Genomic DNA, 22371 nt, shown 5'->3' with positions numbered 1-22371 from the left:
TCAGCCAAGTGCTATATTGTTGCGGCGTGTTGCGGCGTGCAACCCAATCTTATATTGTTGAGGCGTTCAATCCAACATTATATTGTTGCGGCATGCAACCCGATCCAATAATGTATATATATAGCCCGAAGGCTTGTTGCGGCGTGCAACCCGATCCATATACCTCACAGCTCGCAGCTCGCAGCTCGCAGCTCATAGCTCGCAACATGGCACTCAGGCCCTATCTCAGTCACTAACCTCTCCAGCCCCTCAGGCTCACAGAATATCATAATAATTAGCCCAAACAGAGAATATAACAAGTATCTACAAGAAATGAGAGGGTACGAAGATATAACACACAAGTAAGACTGTGACTGAGTACAAGACAGTAATTAGCAGTCAATTCAACAAGTATTCGACCGCTGCGGGTCCCAACAGTGATATCATATGACCTAAGCATTGTTTCTAACATGAAAGGCAGTCAATTGCTCAAAGACAAGGAAAAACAAGTAATAACAATGGCTATTCGACTTTACAGTCTCACGGGACGGACCAAGTCATAATCCCTCATGGTGCACGCTCGCACGCCCGTCACCTAGCATGTGTGTCACCTCTAAATATTCACATCATACCAATTCTCGGGGTTTCATACCCTCAAAACCATATTTAAGACTGTTACTTACCTCAATCGCGCAGAAATCCTACTCTGAAATTCCTTTGCCTCTCGAATTGGCCTCCAAATGCCCCGAATCTAGGCACAAACAATACGAGATAATCAATATTGGCTAAAAGGATCAATTCCACAAGAAAACTACTAAAATATAGTCTAAAATTTGAAATTGGCTCAACCCGGCCCCCCGGGCCCATATCTCGAAACCTGACGAAAGTCACAAAACCCGAAAGCTCATTCACTCACGAGTCTAACCATACCAAATTTATCAAAATTCGACCTCAATTACCCCTCCAAAACCTCAAAATTCACTCTCCAATTTCCAAGCCCTAATCTCCCAAATCTCACCTCTAACACTCACCAACTAGGTGTAAAATCAGTGGAAAAATACCATTATTGAAGATAAATAGGCACAAGGAACTTACCTTAGTGATTACTCCGAAATCTCTCTCAAAATCCCCAAAATCCGAGCTCACAAATGATGAAAATGGTGAAAAATCTCTAAGTGTTCTATTTATAGGTTCTGCCCAAGCGTCTCGCACCTGCGGCCCCATTTTCGCATCTCGGAGCCGCATCTGCGGGCAAAGCCCCGCTTCTGCAGAAAAATCCCTAAACACTGCCTCTGCTCCTGCGATCAAGTGACCGCATCTACGCTCTTTGCGGGTGCGAGAACTGCATCGCACCTGCGGTCCAAACTCGCACATGCGCCCCTACATCCGCTTCTGCGACCATCGCAGGTGCGGGAATGTCATCGCACCTGCGTCCTCTGCCCAGGTCCTCCTTAGCCGCATCTGTGGCTCCTCCTTCACTTCTGAGGGCTCGCACCTGCGGTTCCCACTCTATAGGTGCAGTTACACCAGTAGCAGCAGCTTCAGCTGCAAGTTCCTCAACTCCCATCAAGCCGTTAACCACCCGAAATCACCCCGAGGCCTCCGGGACCTCAATCAATCATACCAACAAGTCATATAACCCCATGCGAACTTAGTCGAACCTTTCAATCACTCAAGACAACATCAAAACACCAATTACACCCGGATTCAAGCCTAAAGAACTTCTAAGCTTTCAAATTTCACAAACGACGCCGAAACCTACCAAACCAAGTCCGATTGACCTCAAATTTTACACACAAGTCAAAAATGATACCATGAACCTATTCCAACTTCCGGAAATCCAATCCGATCCCGATATAAAAAAATTCACTGCTAGCTAAAATCGTCAATATTCCAACTTTCGCCAATTCAAGCCTAATTCTACTACGGACCTCCAAATCACATTTCGAACGCGTTCCTAAATCCAAAATCACCTAACAGAGCTAACGGGACCATAAAAATTCAAATACGATGTCATTTTCCCACAAGTCGACATCCAGTCGACTTTTTTAACTTAAGCTTCTAATTAAGAGACTAAGTATCCCAATTCACTCCAAAACTACTTCGAACCCGAACCAACCAACCCGGTAAGACATAATACAGTTGTAAAGCACAAAAGAAGCAGAAATGGGAGAAACGGGGCTATAACTCTCGAAACGACCGGCCGGGTCGTTACACTCCCTCGTCAAATCAGGTTCATCATTCTCGTCCTCATCATCATCACCCTCATCAGGGAAGGGTGTGTCATCTCCAGACTCATCAGCATTGTTGTCATAATCACTGTCATCTTCCTGACTCTACGCATCTGGCAGATCCCGATTAAATATGCCGTCTTCGGGCAATTGAGTAAGGACAGGACCTTCAAGTTGCTCGTTTTCACTGCACAACTAATTAAATAATGAGTTTCCCAAATTCATCCAAACTTTACATAAAAACTTTATCACTTAACTTACAAATCAAAATGTGTTGATATCCCATGATGCACATTATCCTGTTGCGGATGACTCCCGGATGGACCACCATGATCCAACACACCAAAACTAGGCATGTTCCAACTGTATGTTGGTTCATAACTTGTAAAATTCATATCTGGTTGGTACCCCATGTGGAATATATGAGTTTTAATACAAATTTAATACATAAAAATAAACTTCGTAACACAAAGGAAAATTGAAGTTTACCACTCGGCTTATGGATTATGTAAACTTGGGGATAAATTATGTCCTCGCTCCTCATTCGCTCATGGAGATAAGTTTAGATCAGGCCAAACTCTTTCACCGGAACCTGTTCGGCTAAAACTGCTCCAAAAAAACCACCCGATGATTGAGGGATATCCCTGCTTTGCGGAACCTTATTATTGCGAACGTCTTCAGCCTTGACGTACATTTCCAATATTTTTATCACAAGAAGTTCCCGGTGTTCATCCGGAGTCCTCAAAAAATCTGTCGGAGTTTGATCATCTTCGATGTTAAACTCAGCATAAGAAGCAACCCCTTGCGGAGTAACAGAATACGGATATCTCCCGGTTACTTTAATATTCACCGAACATTTGCTCACACTCATTTTTTAACATAACAACGATAACAATCTATCGTACTCTATTGTAAGTCGCAACTTAACATGATACTGTGGAGAATAACTATACTGTACTGAGTTATTCTCCGCCACAAACTCATCCTCCCCCCTCCCCCCAATATAATAAAACCCTAATTTTTCACTCTTCGGACATTATGACAAAATGCAAAATAACTTAACGAACAAATATTTCAAAATACTCGAAAGATGCTGAATGGATTTTTACCAAATTCTCAAACTCCTTAAATAAGGAAAAACCCAGTCCGGGGTCCAATTATTTAATGTATAGCGCATCCATAATACGCGGTATACCTATATGAATTACTGGTGCGTCAGTTAAGTGCAGATGACTTATTGGTGAGGCCACATTTTATATATAGCGCGGTTATTCACCGCGCTATACCTTAACGGACAAAACTACCGTTAAGGAATAGCGTGGTGAATAACCGCGCTATATATAAAATGGTGCCCAATTTTTTTTGACCTATTTGTGTTTCTTGAGTCCAAATGAACCATACTTTGGTTCCGGACTCAGGCACATATAAGTTTACTGCTTAGTATATTTTATTTGTTTTTCGCTGCAAGTTGTAATATAGATGGGTCAGGCGATTTGTTTTACTTTTTGGCCAAGCCGCCAACTATGTCAGAATCTCAATATCTTATTACCCTCATGTGGGTCCTCTACACCTCAGGTTCACTTTACTAGCACCATTTAAGCCCGAAATTAGCACAAATTAAATATAAAAATTGACAGAGGCTTTACAAAGAATAGAATTTACTCTAGCAAAGGAGAAGAAACAAAAAGAAAATACACTAACTCATGGAAGAGGGAGAGAGGGAGAGAGAGAGAAGGATAGGATGACAGAAATTTCAATCTGTTGCCTTTGTTTGGCACCTTCAATATATACTGTGTTCTTTGTTAACTCATGATTCACAATCACAGTCTAATTCATCTTCTAGCTCCCTAATCAATAATTCCATCATCTTCTTATACATTGGCATATAATGATCGTTTATCATTGTCTTTGACAAACGAAGCTTACTATACAATTCTCTAGGGGTCTCATATATCCCAACATTGTCTTCAGTTGGACAATCGTGTTCCAGATCACTTGTCTCCGATGATGGTATAGAAACCATATGCATTATTCTTCCAGGAGGGTAAAAATGGTGGTTATCTGACACATCTGATGGAGATATTGGTGTTTGGTTTTCGGCTGCATCAGCCAGCACTTTCTCCTCTTCAGCAATTTCTTCTGCTGCAGCAGCTGCTTCTTGGTCACGGACATCAGCTTCAAGCTCCTGCCTTTGCAGCTCCCTCTCCAATTCATACCATAATTCACCTTCGGTGATATCTTCTATGGTGGAAGTACCAATTGCTTTATCCACTCCAACAGCATCTTCCTCTTCATCGGTCTCATCTTGTCCAGATCCACTGCTTGAAGAACAATATTCGACTTTGTTCCCATCAGGAACACTGCTTACCACTTCACTCACAAACGTTTCACATGTTCTTGGAGCTATAAGGGGTGCGTCAGAGAATTCATCTGATTTGGAGTTTGCCGATGGGGAGACAACACGACGACGCACGCCCATACAAGTCCATGATGATAAAGAGGAGCGTGTCTTGACAACTGCTTGGGCAACATCTTGTGCCCGCTTCATCACCACCTGCACATTAAGGCAATAAAATCAGCTTTCCTGCCATGAAAATTAAGGAGACAGAAAGTTGAAGATGTGGCAACCATAATTAACCTGAAAGTTTCAATGGCAATATCCTATTAATATTTCACCTTAACTCCATCTACTTATCCAGAACTATAAAGATATAATTACTACTGATCCTGAAAACTCAAGTTAGAATTACATAATCCATTTATTCACAAACTTAATGCTGTGCATCATTCAATAAAGGAAATTAGGACTAACAAGTTGAAGAGGGGCAAAGCCACTGGAAGGCCCCAACTTCCTACCTGAGTACTGCTTGAGACAGGACGGAGAAGTGCCCCTGCACCAGCAACCCTTGCTTTTGCTACAGCAATAGATGGTAGACGAGAACCAAGAGCAGTGGCAGATCGATAAATAACCTTCAAAACCCTATTGCGCTCAACTTGGTCACGTAGATCATTCACCCAGGATGACGCAGTGACCTGAAAATGATTATTTTGAAGTTAGAAACTACAGCAAATCAAAGATAAGACTTTGAAGTTTATGAATCCAAGTAATGTGGCATACCTCAGAACGAAGAACGTCTATAGAAGCGGTTGAGAAAGTTGGCACCAGATCAGAACCATTAATTATTGTAGTGATAAAGTGCTTTCCTGACTCCGCCAACTCCCACGTCATACAAGCAGCTGCGCAACTCTAACACAGTAAGAATATAGGAAAGAAAACCACATCAAGGCATTTGCATTCACAGGCTAAGATGTAAGAGATGCTAATTTAGCAAGGAGACAAACACCACAGTTGTACATTAAAAATTGGAGGCATGGCACAAAGGAGAAAAGAGATTGTGCTATTATACGCCTCAACCTATCCAAAAAGCATCAGAGTTGCAGCATTAAGAGAAAGATCATTTTATTAATTTCATAAAATCCAATATTAAAAACAACAGAATAAACAGATCACACACGAACAAGATTAACAAAGTACTGCAAATAGTTCATAGTACTTGTACAGCATAAAAAGTGGTATAAAATCTAAGCCTGGTTGAGAAGTCAAGTGAAGGAGTCTACTTGTTTGGATAATATGTGGGATGCAGTCAAGTAAAGGAGATAAAGGAGATTGAAGATTTTCGCATTTTTCCTAGTCAAGGTATGTGACAGCCCGATAGATCGTTTTGAGTACTAGCTTCCCTTTTTGTGTTTCGAGACCTTCCATAGCTTAATTTGATGATTTATGACTTGCGTGTGTGGACCGTATCGATTTATGACTTGCGTGTGTGGTCCGTATGGATTTCCAGAAAAATTAAATGTGAATTTTTAAAGAAAATGTAATTTTTGACTTTGAAAGTGGCTAGAGTTGACCTCGGTCAATATTTTTGATAAACGGTCTCGGATCGGTGTTTTAACAATTCCGGTAGGTTCGTATGATGATTTTGGACTTGTACGCATGTTTAGTTGGGGTTTCAGGGCTTTATGTGCAATATTGGAAATTTGAGTTTGAACTTTGAAAATCTTGAGTTTTGATGATCGATTCTTGATTTTAGATGTATGGTGTTATTACACTTGTGTGGATGTTTGGATTGCAGCCCGAGGAACTCGGGTGAGTTTCGGATAGGTTGCGGACTGTTTTGCATAGCTATTGTGTTTGCTGGTGTTGCGGGTCTGTAGATCTCGCATTTGCGAGGTTCTGTTCGCAAATGCGAGCCTCGCATTTGCGAGGCTGGGAAAGGGGATGGCGGCTTCGCTTTTGCGAACTAGCCGTGCTTCGTAATTGCGAGGAATTGGTCGCAATTGCGACACTGGGAGTTGAGGAGCAGCTTCGCATAAGCTTAGTCCGCTTTTGCGATGGGCTGGTTCCTAGCAAATGCGAAGGTTTAGTCGCATTTGCGACATCTGGGAGGCTCAGGCATTGATCGCATTTACGATCATTCGTTCGCAGTTGCGATACTTGCAGCTAGGTAAAAGATAGGTATTTCGGGACTTAGCTCATTTTACACCATTTTTAGACCTAGACTCCATAGAGGCGATTTTTGGAGAGCAATTTCTTCTCAACTTCATAGGTTAGTAACTTTAACTTGCTTCCATTCAATTTACATTACTTTTTCATGAATTTTCACTATCAAATCTCAGATTTCATAGGGTAGAAACGAAGGTTTTTGGTAGAAATTAGGGATTTCGGGACTTAGCTCATTTTACATCATTTTTTAGACCTAGACTTCACGATTGTTGGAGAATAATTTCTTCCCAACTTCATAGGTTAGCAATCTTAACTTGTTTTTGTTCAATTTTCATTACTTTTTCATGAATTTCATTATCAAATTTAAGATGAGTACAAATTGGGTGTTTTGGATAGAAATTAGAAAATTTGTAAAATTGAGGTTTAGACTTCAAATTGGGGTCGTATTTCGAAACAAATCAAATATTTAGATTCGGGAATGAATGGGTAATCGGGATTTGGCCTTAATTTCGAATTTCATCACATGGGTCTTGGTTGACTTTATGTTAACTTTTCCAATTATGTTAAAGATCGAATTTTTTTTAGTACGAGGGTAGTTTCTAAAGCTTGTTTTGACTTGTTTGAACAATAATTGACTAGATTCGGGTGGTTTGGAGGCTTGTTCTAAAGGGAAAGCCGTGTTGAGTTATTGATCTTGTTCTGGAAAGGGGTAAGTATTGTGGTTAAATTTGATTTGAGTAAATTGGGACATGATTGGTCTATTGGCTACGTGATATGTGTGTGGACGGCGTATATGCAAGGTGACGAGTGTATATGTGTTGTCATGGGTTAAGCATGTGGGTTGGGTCATTTACCTTTACGTATGCCATGTCTTTACTTATTTCATGTTATTATTTGCTAGGTGCTCATACGTGATACATGTTTTACTTGATATATGTGTCCCTTCTTGTTACATGTCCTTAATTGTTACACGCTCTAGCTCAGTGTTAGCAAAGGCGAAAAGCACAAAAAAAAGCTCTAAGGTCTGGTGGGGCTTTAAGCGCAAATTAAGCGTGGGCTTTAATGAAGAAAGACGCAAATGGAGAAAAACTACAAATATATATGTGTAGTCCAAGACTAATATCTATAAGCATGAATACCAAATATATGGACCAAGAGATTGAAGAGAATTTACAACAAAGTGATATATCACTTGTTTAGTGTCGTCTCTTCAGGATTACGCTCATTGGCAAGGAAAAGTATGACTTAGAGCCTTGATGACAACACTGAAGAGCCTGCAAAACGAGGCGAAGTGCCCAACATGTTTTGAGTCCTGCTTCAGGGTTTAAGCGCGCTTTAAGCGTGCCTTTGATAGCACTGCTCTACCTTATTTCATACTTTTAGTTATTGTACACCTTTAATTGTTACGTGCCCTTACATGTTATTAGATAGATGTTTTTACCTGTCTCATGCCTCTACTTGTTTCATGTTTCACTCTACTATGTTATATTGGATTGCCTTAGAGAATTATGGGTCTTAGTTCCCTTTTACGTTATGTTATGAGATTCGTTGTATGTGGTTGTTACTGATATATATTGGATCGGGTTGCATGCCGCAACGGAAAGTAACTGTTCTTGGTTGTTATACTCCAGTGTTGTATTGTGTTTCGAGCTAAGTTGCTCCGACACGGTAGTTTAGGTGCTGCACCTGTGTTGACACGACACTAGTATGGATGTAGATATGGGATCCGTACCGGATTTGGTCAAACAATTTTGGGTACTTTGACCACGACGGATGGAAAAATTCGAGACGAGCTACAATTTGATTCCCGAAATCAAAACCAAAACTAGGATAAATTTGAAAAAAATAACATATCTTATCTAGGAAATCAATCCTTTACTCATCTTTTAAAAAAAAAAAAAGGCAGTCTGATGCGCTAAGCTCCCGCTATCCGCGGGTTCTGGGGAAGGGCCGGACCACAAGAGTCTTGGTATATCCAGATAATAGGTAGGAGCATAAACTGAAACATTTTGGGGCTACAAAGATAGTTATTAAATCGTTAGCACCGCATAAAAACATTCCCCCTAGAGTAGTTGTTAATACGAATAAGAGAAACTCTGTTATAGCCATTTCTGTACATTCAATGTACTCTACGGATAGAGGAATACATAGAGTTGAACATAGTAAAATAAGAAATTGAAAGATTTCGTTAAAATTGTTCGTTTGGAAATTTCCCGAAAAGCTAATCATAGGTTCTTCTCTCCATCGAAACAATAAGGCCGTTATGCTCATTACTAAACTTGTTGAAGAGATGAAATATTGCATTTCTTCAAGAGGTTGTTTGCACAGCTCGAACCCGTGACCTCTGCAAGTACAATAGACACACTTTACAAGCTATACGCAAGTATTCCACAAAATTCCTCATAATTTAGAGATATTTTATATTTTTGAATTATTTTTAGCTGGGTCCCCACACCCGTATCCATACTAGGATCCATGTCCCGGAATCTTAGAATTTGCATCTTGAAGTATCCGACCTCTAGATCCGCACCCGTGTCAGATACCCGTACATGTGTCCGAGCAACTTAGGTTTCGAGGTTGTGACGTGAAGTGACGTTATTCAGGGGCCCTCTGTTATCTACTTCTTTTATTCTGTTCGTTATGTAGTTATCCATTTCTCTGCACTGTTATTGCTTCTCTACTCATTACTCGTACAAGTTTACAGTGAGTGTCTTGTCATAGCCTCGTTACTACTTCGTCGAGGTTAGGCTCGATACGTACTGAGTACATGGGGTCGGTTGTACTCATATTATACTTCTGCATTTCTTGTGCAAATCCCGATGGTCCCAGCAGCATTCAGAGGTGATTGCTCGGACCTTGTCCCAGGAGACTTGAGGTAGTGTTGTTTGGCGTTCGCAGACCCTAGAGTCCCCTTCCTATCTTTTACTATTGTTTATTGTACCAGACAGTATTGTATTTTCCATTTCAGACTTGTATTTAGCATTGTTAGTGGCTCATATACTTGTGACACCAGATTCTGAGGATAGTTTTAGACAGCGATGGTTGTACATCTATTATACGTTTATGTTATTTCACCATTTATTATTGTTAATGCCTCTTTAGTTGTTAAACTGCTTTTGTCTATTGTGCTAAGGTTGGTTTACCTAGCACGAGGATGTTAGGCGCCATCACGACCCCATGGTTGGGATTTTGGGTCGTGAAAAGGTATTCTGATTTCGGCTTCGTCAAGAATGCCATTTGTTTTGTGCCTCGCAGAAAAGCATATCAACAGAAAGAAGATAGAAATTAGGTAGTAGTCTCCAATTATATTACTAAAATGATACCATTGGATTTTTGTTTGAGCACATGTCCACCGTCCAATGAGTGTGCACCATTAATACACAACCTAAAGGGAAAGGTGTTGTATTAGTTACAAAGACATCCTAGAGAAAGGTTTAGAACACTTCAGAGAGCTAATTTTCACCACCCACCTCCAAAGGCTCACTTGAGGTGCACTTTGCACTAAGGCAATAAAGGATCGTTTGGTATGAGGTATTAGAAAAAACAATGCAAGCATTAGCTTTGTGCATTACTAATCCTTTGTTTGGTACATTATTTCAACTTATCCTATTTAGTATTATCCTATGTATAATTAATACATAGCAAACCATGGTATTAGCAATGCAAGGGTTTTTAATACTTGCATATACATGGTTAAAGACATAATTGCCCCTCAAATCCCTCAAAACCTATTCCAAATACTCTCCACGATATTTTGTATGTTTTTATATTGTGATCTTTTAATTAATTTTTCCCCTTTAGCATTCTACTATAATCAAAATTAGAGATGGAATGGGGCAGGGCAAAAGTAGGGCAGGTTAGGGCCTTAACAGAGCAGGGCAGGGGATTACTTAGACGGGGAAGGGCAGGGCGGGGCAGGTCAAAGCATATTTTTGGAAAATTATAAATGAGGCAGGGCAGGTAGCAGGGCAAGGGTTTTAACTGCAAAATTGATCAAAAATAAACTGAAACTTTTTCATTTTCAATACAGTGTGTTGCCTATAGATTTAGTATACCTCCTTAATTATGAATTTAATGTGTAATAATTTATAGCATGAATTATGAATTATAATTCATAGTTTACACTATAGTTAGAATGGAGTGTTTTCACTGGGAACGTGCAAATGGATTGCGTATTGGTGAAAGTATCACTAGTTAATTTGCTATTTTCTATTTTTCGTTTCGTACTTTGTTATTTGGTCCTTTCTTCTCCTTGCAAATCTTTGAAATGATAATATTGCCCAATTCTAATCCAAACTTTCATAAACATTTACTGAGTCAAACATGATACATCTTATGAAGTACATGCTTAAGTTTCCTTCAGTAAAATATTATAATTTGTTTGTTTATTAGAGCTCCCTATCTTTAAACAAGTTTCAGATTTTACAAGTTATTAAATTCTATTGACTTAGTTTGCTTTTACTTTTGCTCGAATCAAACTTAGAATCAGACCCGTCCAAATACGTAAGAACATGAAAACTTTAAAATGAAGGGAAAAAAAAAAGTTAAACAGGGTGGGGCAGGCTAAGCGGGGCAGGTTTAAAAAAAGAAAAGTTGTTAAATGGGACTGGGCAGGTCAAATATGTGACAGAATAAAGCTTCACCCGCCCCGCCATTTGCCATCCCTAATCAAAATAATATCATATTTAATACTAAATACCAGACATTTGCCTACGCAAGGTACAAGCCTGAGACATTCCCCTGACCCACACATCACGTGTTGTGTCCTTACCACTAGACCAAAGCCTTGGCGGCAATATTGCGAGCTTTTTTCCTCAAAAGTGTTTCTAGGAAAAAATTTAAAATCCAATGACGTTTCAGACCTCCCCAAAAACAGTCTGTCAAAAAAAAAACACAGTTCTGCCAAAAGTTTAGCTAGTACGTGTGATATATGCTCTCAGCTCAGTTTTCAAATTTATTTTTTTTATAAAGATCTCAGTCATTCAATTTCATTTTCATTGCAGGAAACACAATTTAACAATGTAGGCAATCCCTAGTCTCCTCTTTCAGTTTGCAATAATATGTTGTTTTACCATGATCACTTCAAGGTAATACCGCATAACTATGGAACAACTTTGGACGTTCAAAACCTGGAAAATACTGGAATCGATCACAGGCCAACCTTTTCAATTTCCAAAGAAAACCTATACTGAGCAAACAGAGATGTCTATTCCGAGATGACCAGTTTTAATAGTCGGTTCCTTTCTCATTCTAAATTAGAACCTTTCTTGAGATCTAACTATATGTGTAGTTTATAATTTACAAATAAAACTTAAAAGCTAGTGACATGAAATAACAAACAACTCAAGACAGAACATTTGGCATTTCTAAAAATCCAATTACTGTCAAAGAGTTTCTTATGAAAGAATTCATCATTCAACTAATGGAGCATTGACTTTCGGAAATTTTTTGGTTCCAACTTCACAATTTCCAGATAGCATAGATTTGTTGAAAGCAGTATCATAGATTGGAATATTGGTCTTACAGATGCATCATAAACTCAACTTTTTGAAGAAATGTAAAAAGATGAAATATATATATATTTATCACAAATATTAGGACTCAATTGAAAACAGCCATTTAAAACATAAAATTTTCAGAAAGCCCGCTCTAATTTAGCACTTAATGGACCCTAAATCATTTCGGTAGGACCTAGAAGCCCAACAAGGGCAAATAAGATGACTTCTAATTTCACTTAAAAAATTCACTAAAGAATATGGAAAAAAGGCATGGATGAGAGAATGTTCTACATTCCTCATTGTCACCTACAATTCTCATATACGAGGTACAGATATATCAACCTAGCAACCACAATAGAAGAAGAAAAATAAACCTTTCAACTTTTAAACAGAGATCTGCAACTGGAGCATAAAGACACACACCTGGTGCAAAAGTGACACAGGTGCTCGAGGAAAGTTCTTTTTGCTCACGAAGGATATAGGTCAGAAGTGCAGCAGTACCGCCACCAAGTGAATGCCCAACAATCTGAAAGTTCAAAACTAGGGTTACAGCATTGATATTAAGCACTAAAAACTCGAAACACGAAGTACTAATTCACTTTAAAATTAAATAACCTGACTTTTGAAAGTATATTAACATTATGTATCCACTCAAGAATCACCATTATATTAATATATATCAGGTATGTTCAGAATATTTACATGATACCAACAAAGGTAATGACTACTGTTTCTTTTGATAAGCAAAGGTAATGCTTACTTTGATAAAGCTATCTGCTTAATAATCTCAGTCCGTCACCCTTATCCCCAAGACATGAAAAGCAACAAGAACGAAAGGACACATGACTGTGCGATTACTGTACATCAAAAGAATAGAAGGAATGTAGAAGGTGACTTTGTGACTTGCTCTTTGGAGGAGAGTAACTGGTACTCCGAAATTTGAGATCAATCTAAATGAACAGAAAGGAGATGCAATCACAGTATATAACATTAGGTTGTATCAGAAATATCCAAATGAAAGCAAATCTCATGGTACATCAATGACAATTGCCAAAAATGGGAGTGAAACGTTGAACTACAATCATAACTTGTCGAATCTTCCAATTTTAACATGTAAAACTATGCCATCTTTCAGTATAAACAAGTTAATGAATGAAAAGACGCATCAAAAGCACCTTACAATCTCCATATTCAACAGGAAAAAGGATAAGAATAACGACGTGAATATTAACTTTTACCTTTATCTCATACTCAGGATTTTCGTCAAGAGCCTTGACCAAGAAAGGCATACTAAGCTTGGCAATCCACCTAGCAGCAGCAACCATCCCACAATGCGCATATCCCAAAACAAGACTGCTAATCCCACCATCATCTAAAACTGAATGGTGGAAAGGTACAACAGCACCTGTTGCTGCAGTCAGGGTATCTTTGATGCTATGAGTGCCCCGAATTAGAAGAAGGAAACATTTTAAATTTCTGTCTCTTATAATTGTAAAGGCGGGTTTAAGAAGCTGCAAACAAAAACTTCAAAATCTTAGTTATGACCATCAAAACATTACTATAAAGTTGTGAAATAAATCGAAATAGCAGGGTAATGGTAATGCAATTACATACTCCCGCTTTAGGTTTCTGAAGGAGGACATCTTCTTGAGAGTAGCCAGCAGACTCCAAAAACACAGGAAATGGCTTCTTTGAAAAAAGCATACAAAGTGTCACCAACCTTAAGTAATGATACAACTGAGCAATAATCTCAGCACCCTTTAGTTGCACACAGCTTTCCCCAGCATATACACTTGCAACTGGTGCATTTCCCTTCAAGATCATAAAAACATATGAAATTGAGGTAGAATTCAAGCATAACAAAACACATATATAAAACACCCCACAACTATTGTAACCCTGCATTTATAGAACACGATCGCCCTCTCAAAGAAAAAATAACACCAAGGGACTTGGGCCTGAATTTCAAGGCACTAAAGAGTGCAGCCTCTAGAATTTCTTTCATGAACAGGATGACGCACAAATATCAGAAAAAGGCAAAAACACATAACAAAAGAGAAGTAATAACAGACAAAACATCCATCAAAAGCAGCAGTAGTGTCATCTTGGCTATCAGAAACCTTCCCAAATGATATATTCATCACTATAACTTAAGAATGTAAGAGTATAATGTGACAAAACCAAGGTCAGGATTGGATGTCCCGACTGGTGACATGCTTCAGTTAATCCCGACTCTAACAGGAAATTGCGACAAAGATACCCTCAATTGCATAGTTTGCTAAAATCTGGTAGCTATAAACCTACAATGGGCTAACTATGCTCTAAAAGTGAACACAATTTTCTGATAAAGCTCTACAAGCGTACACAATGATGTACTGAAATTACAGCAAAGCAGTCTAGTTTTCGAGTGGGAGTATCAATTAAAGAATGTACTGGCAGCAATAAAGAATACTATATTTCACTCAATTTTACTTATTCAAGCAATTCCTCTAGCTAATTTGAACACATAACTACTTTTGATGGCAGGAAGTTCACCATAGTGGAAAATGTATTTATGTTGGTTTATTAAAAAACAAAAGCAAAGGATGCAACAAGAAATTATTCAGATAGTATAGGACTTGATGAGAAATCAGTCCATTCACATACATCACATAGACTTCCATTCACCGAGCTGTAAAAACATCTAGCAAGAAAAGATTCTAACTCTACAAACTCAACACTTAATATGAATCAATCAACTATACCTTACTCCCAAACTAATTGAGATAGACTAGCTGAATCATCTATATCCACTTGGCACTATCCGGGCATATCTCATTCGAGTACTGGTAAATGAATTTTTCCATTCGAGATTCCGCCTTTAGGAGCTTAAACTTACCAATCAATCAATCAACTACATTTTCAATCCCAACCAATTCAAAGTCAGCTATATATAAATATCTATAACACTTCCACTCTATTCGTCCACTTCATTCCAATATTGGTACACAATTTCATCATTAATCCAACGCTAAAGTATCAAATAAAAGCTTAGAAGTATAGAAGATAAGCTCACCTGTCTTCGGATAAGGTAGTTGATCCCAAAAGCCAAGTCACCGATAGGCCATTTCCCAAGTGTTTCCGAATATGTAAACCGAAGAGTTTCACACAACGTTGAAATTGTTTCGAGCCACGTGGCCGGAGCTTGAGCTGGCCTTCGTGATAGTCTCCGCTTCACAGATCTACTTGCTGCTTTCGAGTAATCTCCGCTTTCTTCCTCCTCTCCTTCCTTCGCAGTTGTTAATCGGCGACTCAGCACATAGTACAATAACACCACCGCCCCCGCCGCCGTCGCCACCATCGTCGCGGCCATTCTCAGATTATTACGATTCAGCTGTCAAATCACAGCCCTAAATTAATCCGTGTTTGGTGATCTGTAGATCACGATACTCACTGTACACCTAATATCCGGCACAAACTCAGATCAAAGCTGTGCTCACTGTACACCTAATTTTGCAGTAGCCTTATATCAAAGCTATATATATGAATTTCCGAATTTCAGATAAATCAAGATTGGATTGAAAAATTAGGGCTTTCGTGAAATTGAATAGAGGAAGAAGTGAAATAAATTATTGTTTACACGTACATTATAATATGATACTGATTATAGATACTTATATGATTTCGGAAAGTGTTCATGAAGACATTATACACACGCTTTCGCGAAAGGAGCTTGACGGAGACGATAAACGCCAAAACGGAAATGAGACGGAGTTTGCTTTTGCAGTAACGTCAGATGGCATTGTTGCCCTTTGTTGCGTGAGTGTGATTTCACCAAGTTATATGCACAATAAAAATTTATCAAAATAATATTAGCACTATGTTATACCAAGTTATTTAGTCATTTTTTTAATATTATATACTAGCCAATATTTATCGTATACACATTTATGTGCAAATACCTTACCAGTGAACCGATTGGTAAATATTTATTATTACTGTATAAAATTAATTTTTTTAATATTAGGTCAATTAGAAAAAATCAGGACAATTTTTTTTCCGAATTTAGAACATGATCTGTATATTATATAGTGCTTAATTGAAGCATGGGTTAATATAATTGATTCCAACTTGTTTGGGATTGAAATTTATTCGTTGTTGTTGATCTTTTATTGTAATTATGAACGCAAAGTAAGAAATAAAAAACTCCAAAGAAAGGAATAAGATGACACATAATATTGATTATAACGGAATAAATTGAGTCTTAGTATGTTTTATTGCATAGTAAAAATATATTTTAAAAAGATAATTTCGTAGAAAATTAGCTACACATTAAAATCAAAAAATAATAATTAAATAAATAAAAGGGTGGTGATAAGGTACTAGTGAAAGCTCTATCAGTAAAGTGTTGTTGCCTACTCGATCAGATAATGCTCTAGATATGAAAATGTACAATCCTATTTATTTCACATATGATGGCATTAAAGAGAATAGATGATCGCTCATGTATTTTAAAGATGATCTTAATAATAATATTGATCATCTTTTAGAAATAAAATTTCAATAAATTATTATTTGTGTGCTTGATAAATAATGAAAAGTGCATGTTTTTTTTTTTTTTTTTTTTATGTTTGCATATTATTTTTTATGTCAGTTGCGGGAGATCGCATGCTTATAAACGAATAATATGCTTATCACGTGTTTAGTATGTGTAGGAACGAGTTTGGATAAAAGTTGGTGAAAATCGAATGATTTGATGCAAAAAGAAGTTGAGACTTGAGAGGCAAGAGTTGGAAGCGTGCCACAATTAGTGCATTCTTTGATTTCAGGCTCTTTCGAGGAGGGTATCTTTTTGGTTAATATCAGCCCGGCTCGCATGGTCCCTCCTTTCGAGTAGTCTCATAGGTCAGACCGGTTCCAACCATTCTTGCTAAGGCTCCTAGCGAAAGATCAAACTTAAGAGTAAGAAAAATTTCTTGTCTTAGACTTAGATAGCAGTTGCAAGTTTAAAGACCAGCAGCGAGGGGAAGACTTTTGTAGAGAAGTTTAGACAGGTTGACTCCTTTTTTGAGAATTCTTTATAGAAAGAAGAGAGGGAGGAGATCGAAACGAAATACGATTTCCCCGAGCTTAAAGGTCAATTACGGGGGGTAACCGGTCGATCAACTCATTTCGAGGTTAACCTGTCGATCAACTCTAGGCTGAGCTTCTAGTGAAAAACTAAAGCCCTACCCCGCCGCCTTTCTTTTTCATGCCCGAGATGGCCTTATGGTCAACTTCTATTCTGCTTGTTGGAAGTTATCTTAGCCCCAGGCCATGTTATTCAATAATATTAAAAAAATGGCAGCGTAAGGTAACAACTAGTATGGAAAGCTGGTCGCCTTTGGAAGCCTTCGCATAAAAGTTAGGCATGAAAATGACCTAGAAAGTGAATCTAAATTAGTGACATATGGCACTTTGGCACCAACCTAACGCGCGAACCCTAGGCACGCAACTCAACTTCTCCTTTTCGAAATAGGAGAGCTCAAGGTCGCCCCGTACAAACCCTAATTGATATAAATACATCCTAAAACGTCATTTTAGGGTAGAGATACTACTTTAGGGTAAGACAATACCTAAGGAGGTAAGAATATGCTATGAGCAAAGAGGAAGATTCAGCCACGCGTTTTTCCTTTCTTCTTATTATTTTTTATTATTGGTTATGACTTTTAGTATTATGAGTAGCTAATTTATTATCTAGAGTTTTGATGGAACCTTTTAGAGGATGAATTCTTGTTACGTGTTAATATAATTTAGCTTTTGGATTTTTCTACTTTCAGTTGATTGAAGAGCTCTCAATTGACTATGCCTATTTAGTATGTATTGCTTTGAAAATGGTACATATTTAGGTAGTTGTTGAACGACATCACTCCTAACGTATGTGAGGAATCAATACAGAGGATTAGGAATAACGAAACCCTGGTGCAATCTTAGTGAGCAGTGAATTAGTGCCAGCTAGCGTAGTTCGGAATAATACGTCTAGTAAATTGTGGTAGTTGCTCGGAAGAGAATTACGACACTAAAAGTACTCACGATCGGTAGAGAATACTTAGGTGAATTTATAGGAGATGTAGCGGGAAGGATTCCGAAAATTAGGAAAATCATAACTTTAGGCCTCCTTAAATTTGTCTCGAACTCTAAGTCTCCTTAGTTAATAATTTTTACTGCTTTTAATAGTTGCTAGTTAATTAGTTTAAAATAAGAATCACAATCTTTATAACTTAGGAATTTGTTTGAGTTTGTTTCCTTAGTGATATTAAACAGTTATATCGAAACCTTAATTTTTTGTGGGATTCGATTTTATATTTTTAGACCGGATTATATTTACAGTGATTTCTTTATCTTTTTTTGGACTAAAGTTGAATGTTATCGGTGCTCATCTTACCAAAATTCATTTTCAAATAGCAGAAAATACGGTGACAAGAGAAAATAGCAAAGATTGAAGTTTGTGATAGAGATGATAGGTAAAAGAGTATACTCAATAAGGTGTCTAAGAAAAAATAAAAAAGAAAAAAAAGTCTCTTACATAACAGCTTGTTTGGATGGTTGTTACCCGTTGTATTATATTGTATTATTATCCCAAAATAATGTTTGTTTTAATTGTTTATTTAAAATTGATTGTATTGTATTGTATTGTTAAATCTATTATTTCAGAACAATGAAAAACCTCATTTTTTGAAACAACCAAATCGGTATGGTGGGATTGTTTCATACTTTTCTTTCCAATCATACCCTTACATATTGCTCCATAATTATATTTGCCTTTATCCTATTTTATACTTGCTCCACCCAAATAAGTATCTGTCGTTATCACTCCAAGTTATGGTTCGTTCTTAACCTTAGAAGCCATTAAAATACCATCAGTGATTTGCAAATATCTATCACATATTAGTTCTCAAACTATTTTCTATATTAATGGCATACATTATGTTTCTACTTTCATATGTAAATTTATTTTTGTTGTTTCTGTCTCCGAACTGTTGATCACGTTTTATTTATTAATTTTTTTATGGTCAGCTATATGTCAAATAGGAGCAAGCCTTCGTAATTGGCACATAAATTTTCTTGTCCGTTGGATATCATTTTAAGAAAAAATAACTATCTTTATATTATAGCTCCATTTTGTTGTTCATGTCTCCAACTATTTTAGTACTCCCAGTAAGTAACCCGTGTTAAGTACATGATGTTAAACCTGAAGTATCAGGCCTTTCGCTCTTCATCTTGTTCATAGTTAACAAAATGGAAGAACTTTTCTCGAACTCTATCTTTCTCACAAGTTAGCTATTTTTAGCGAGTATTATTTAATCTAGGAAATATTTTTTTTAATATATAAAATAACTAAGGGTATTTTAGTAAACTTATCAGTTACTATGATACAATCAAACCAAAAAGCAAAAATGTTATTTAACAACAGCAAACGATACAATCTATTCAAACGTTGTATCATTAAAACAATACAATACAATAAATTACAGTATAATACGTTACATTATAAAACGATAGATAACAATGATCCAAACAGAGTGTAAAGGAGTAGAGTGCAACGTTAAGGTGATTTGTTTTATAAAAAAAAAACTTTTATAGGCGTGGAAGATAATGACAGACGATTGTAGTATTTTATAGCCCGTTTGGCAAGCTTTTCTAATCCTAGAAGTAGTTTTTTTACAAAAAAAAATTAAAAAGTAATTATTTTTTCAAAGTTGAAGTGTTTAGCCAAGCTTTTGGAAGAAAAAAAATATTTTTGAGGAGAAGTAGAAGAAGTTTTGGAGAAGCAGAAAAAAATAGCATTCTCTCCAAAAGCACTTTGAGAAAAATACATTTAGAAACAGTTTTTAAAAGCTTACTAAATACTGCTTATAAGTATTTTTCAAATTAATTAGCCAAAAATAAACTGTTTCTCGTCAAAAATAATTTCTTTTAAAAAAAAAACATTTTTCAAAATAAAATAATTTTGCAACTTTGGCCAAAATATTGTGCGGTGACGAGAGTTGAGAAAGCTGGATCCGATCCGAGTGCTTTCCTGTTACGTCGTTTGTGTTTTCTCGTAAAAAATACTTTTTGGTCATAATCTTATATTGCGCACTGGAGTTTGGAGACATGACAATGATTCCTACTGAAGTTTCTTATTGCTCCAATTACCTCACTATCTTGTCTTATTCGATGACAATGCTTGTGGTGGAGAAAAGTTATAATGAATAATTCCAATTAATTTGTCTAACTTAATTAATAAAATTGTCCTCAGGTGGACATTATACAAGCATTACGGAGAATTTTTCTAAGAAAAGTTATTAATCGTGAATAATGAATCACGTTCTTATTCTTTCTTGAAAGTTATTTCCTTAGTTTTTTCTCTTTTTGTTTTCTTATTGGCCTTATGATATTGGAGAGGAAATGGGCTTTCATGACTTTTTACAATATAAAAATTAAGAAAGTATCTATTTTAGATCTCTTATGTATAAAAGATATATTCCTTATGTGTAAAAATATATCTCTTATGTGTAAAATAAATGAGGTCATAAAACAAAAAACAAGTTGGTAATGACTCACAAAAATTTAAAATTTACTAAAATTTGAATGTTAATAAATAAAAAGAATTAAGAGGAATAAGTGCACATTAATCAATTTTTTCATCCTCTTGCTAGGGAGGTGGCTAAACTAAAATACATGTTAACATCGAAAATAAAAAAAAGTTTCAAAGTATAAATCAGATACTAGCTAGAAATTGAGAGTAAAATACCACCAAAAGTTGTATTGGATGGTACTTAAATATCCTTAAAAATAGTTTCGCGTTGAGTTTTGAGAATGAAGTCTTTTTTTGTGAGAATATTTTATCCCTAGAATAGAATTTTTCGGTACAAATTTAAATTAGTAGGGACTAAAAGCAGGTACCAAACACAAGGTTAAAAATTAAAAGAAAGAAAAGGAGTAGAATTAAAGAGAAACCCACCACTTGATTCCATGGCCATGTTTACCTAGCAATTAAACGAGGTCAAAGTATGCAGCTATTAACGTAAGTATTCTTTATTAGCCATGTGTAATTGACTTAATGTGGTTATTGAAAAATAAGCAAGATGATGAATCTCGAGATGAGTTCATACATAATAATGAATATTATATCTCTTAATTAAAGAAGTTGGATGAATAAGAATGAAGAGGAAAATATATTTTTTTGGTGAAAAAGAATCAATGGATATTTTCATGTTCTAAGTCAAAGCAAGCACCTTAACTCTATACCGTTAAAGATTGAACAGGAAAAGTTTTCAAGCGGACGCATATACCGTTTAATGGATCGTTTGCTTTCTTCAACAAACAAAGTAAGTAAAGAATACCCCAAAGTATGTGGTGGTGGATGAAGCTGCTCTTTCATTAATCGTAGGTTTCGGGTTTGAGTCATGAGTATGGAAAAATCATTGATAGAGAGCGCTTTCCTTCCGAATGGGGCCATACGCGGCACCAATCCGGAATTGGGCTCCAATATGGTTACCGAATACCCGGTGAGAAATAAAAAAAAAAGTAAGTAAAGAATAAATGATGGCGTTAAGTTACTGAGATCAAGTTATTAATGACGGGACAAAACTAAGAAATCATCTCTCTGATGTGTGAAATTATAGAAGATTCCCTTAAGATGATTCAAGATTTAAGTTTATGCATTCTTATATCTTTTGGCAGAACAACAATTAAGGAATTCATCATGTGTTATTTATACATATTAATTGAATTTCTTAACATAAATATAAGATCTAGACTAAAATTATCGAGTATTGTCGAATCTATAATTGCAACAATAGGTGTTTAACTCAAAAAATAGTTTTTGAAGTCAAAAGCAATTAAATAGAATAATTCGGGTTTCTAACAACCAATTTACTTCTTTTTTTTCAAATATAGTTGATACGAAATATGAATAATAACTATAAAGAAATAAATTGAGAGAATAAAGGAAATACTAATCTTATTGATGATTGTAGTCTTTTCCGAAAGGAAGGAGTTAATCTTCTGACAATAGAGAATGATAAGAAAATTCTATGATTGACAGTATGACTTATGAATTTTTTGATAGGGATACACGTTATGGAAGGGGGGTTTAAATAGTACAACTACTCGTAACCATTTGCTTTGTTTAGCTCCTGCCTATTACGATCAT

The 22371-nt window shown here is 36.6% G+C and overlaps 1 protein-coding gene across 1 annotated transcript; it reads right to left on the bottom strand.

Moving 5' to 3' along the window:
• Positions 1 to 3952: 3952 nt before the first annotated feature.
• LOC107797358 (uncharacterized) lies at positions 3953 to 16025 on the bottom strand. Its single transcript, XM_016620239.2, has 7 exons — positions 15268 to 16025; positions 13827 to 14024; positions 13451 to 13723; positions 12636 to 12738; positions 5329 to 5447; positions 5067 to 5243; positions 3953 to 4764 (listed from the first exon to the last, which is right to left on the bottom strand). The coding sequence occupies exons 1-7, from the start codon at positions 15562 to 15564 to the stop codon at positions 4018 to 4020; spliced, it is 1914 nt and encodes a 637-aa protein (XP_016475725.1). The 5' UTR covers positions 15565 to 16025; the 3' UTR covers positions 3953 to 4017.
• Between the last annotated feature and the right edge of the window lie 6346 nt (positions 16026 to 22371).

This window comes from Nicotiana tabacum, chromosome 14, assembly GCF_000715075.1.
Source record: "Nicotiana tabacum cultivar K326 chromosome 14, ASM71507v2, whole genome shotgun sequence".
In the NCBI taxonomy this organism is placed as follows: domain Eukaryota; kingdom Viridiplantae; phylum Streptophyta; class Magnoliopsida; order Solanales; family Solanaceae; genus Nicotiana; species Nicotiana tabacum.
Note: the sequence above shows the minus strand (reverse complement) of the source record. Positions and strands in the feature narration are given on the sequence as shown.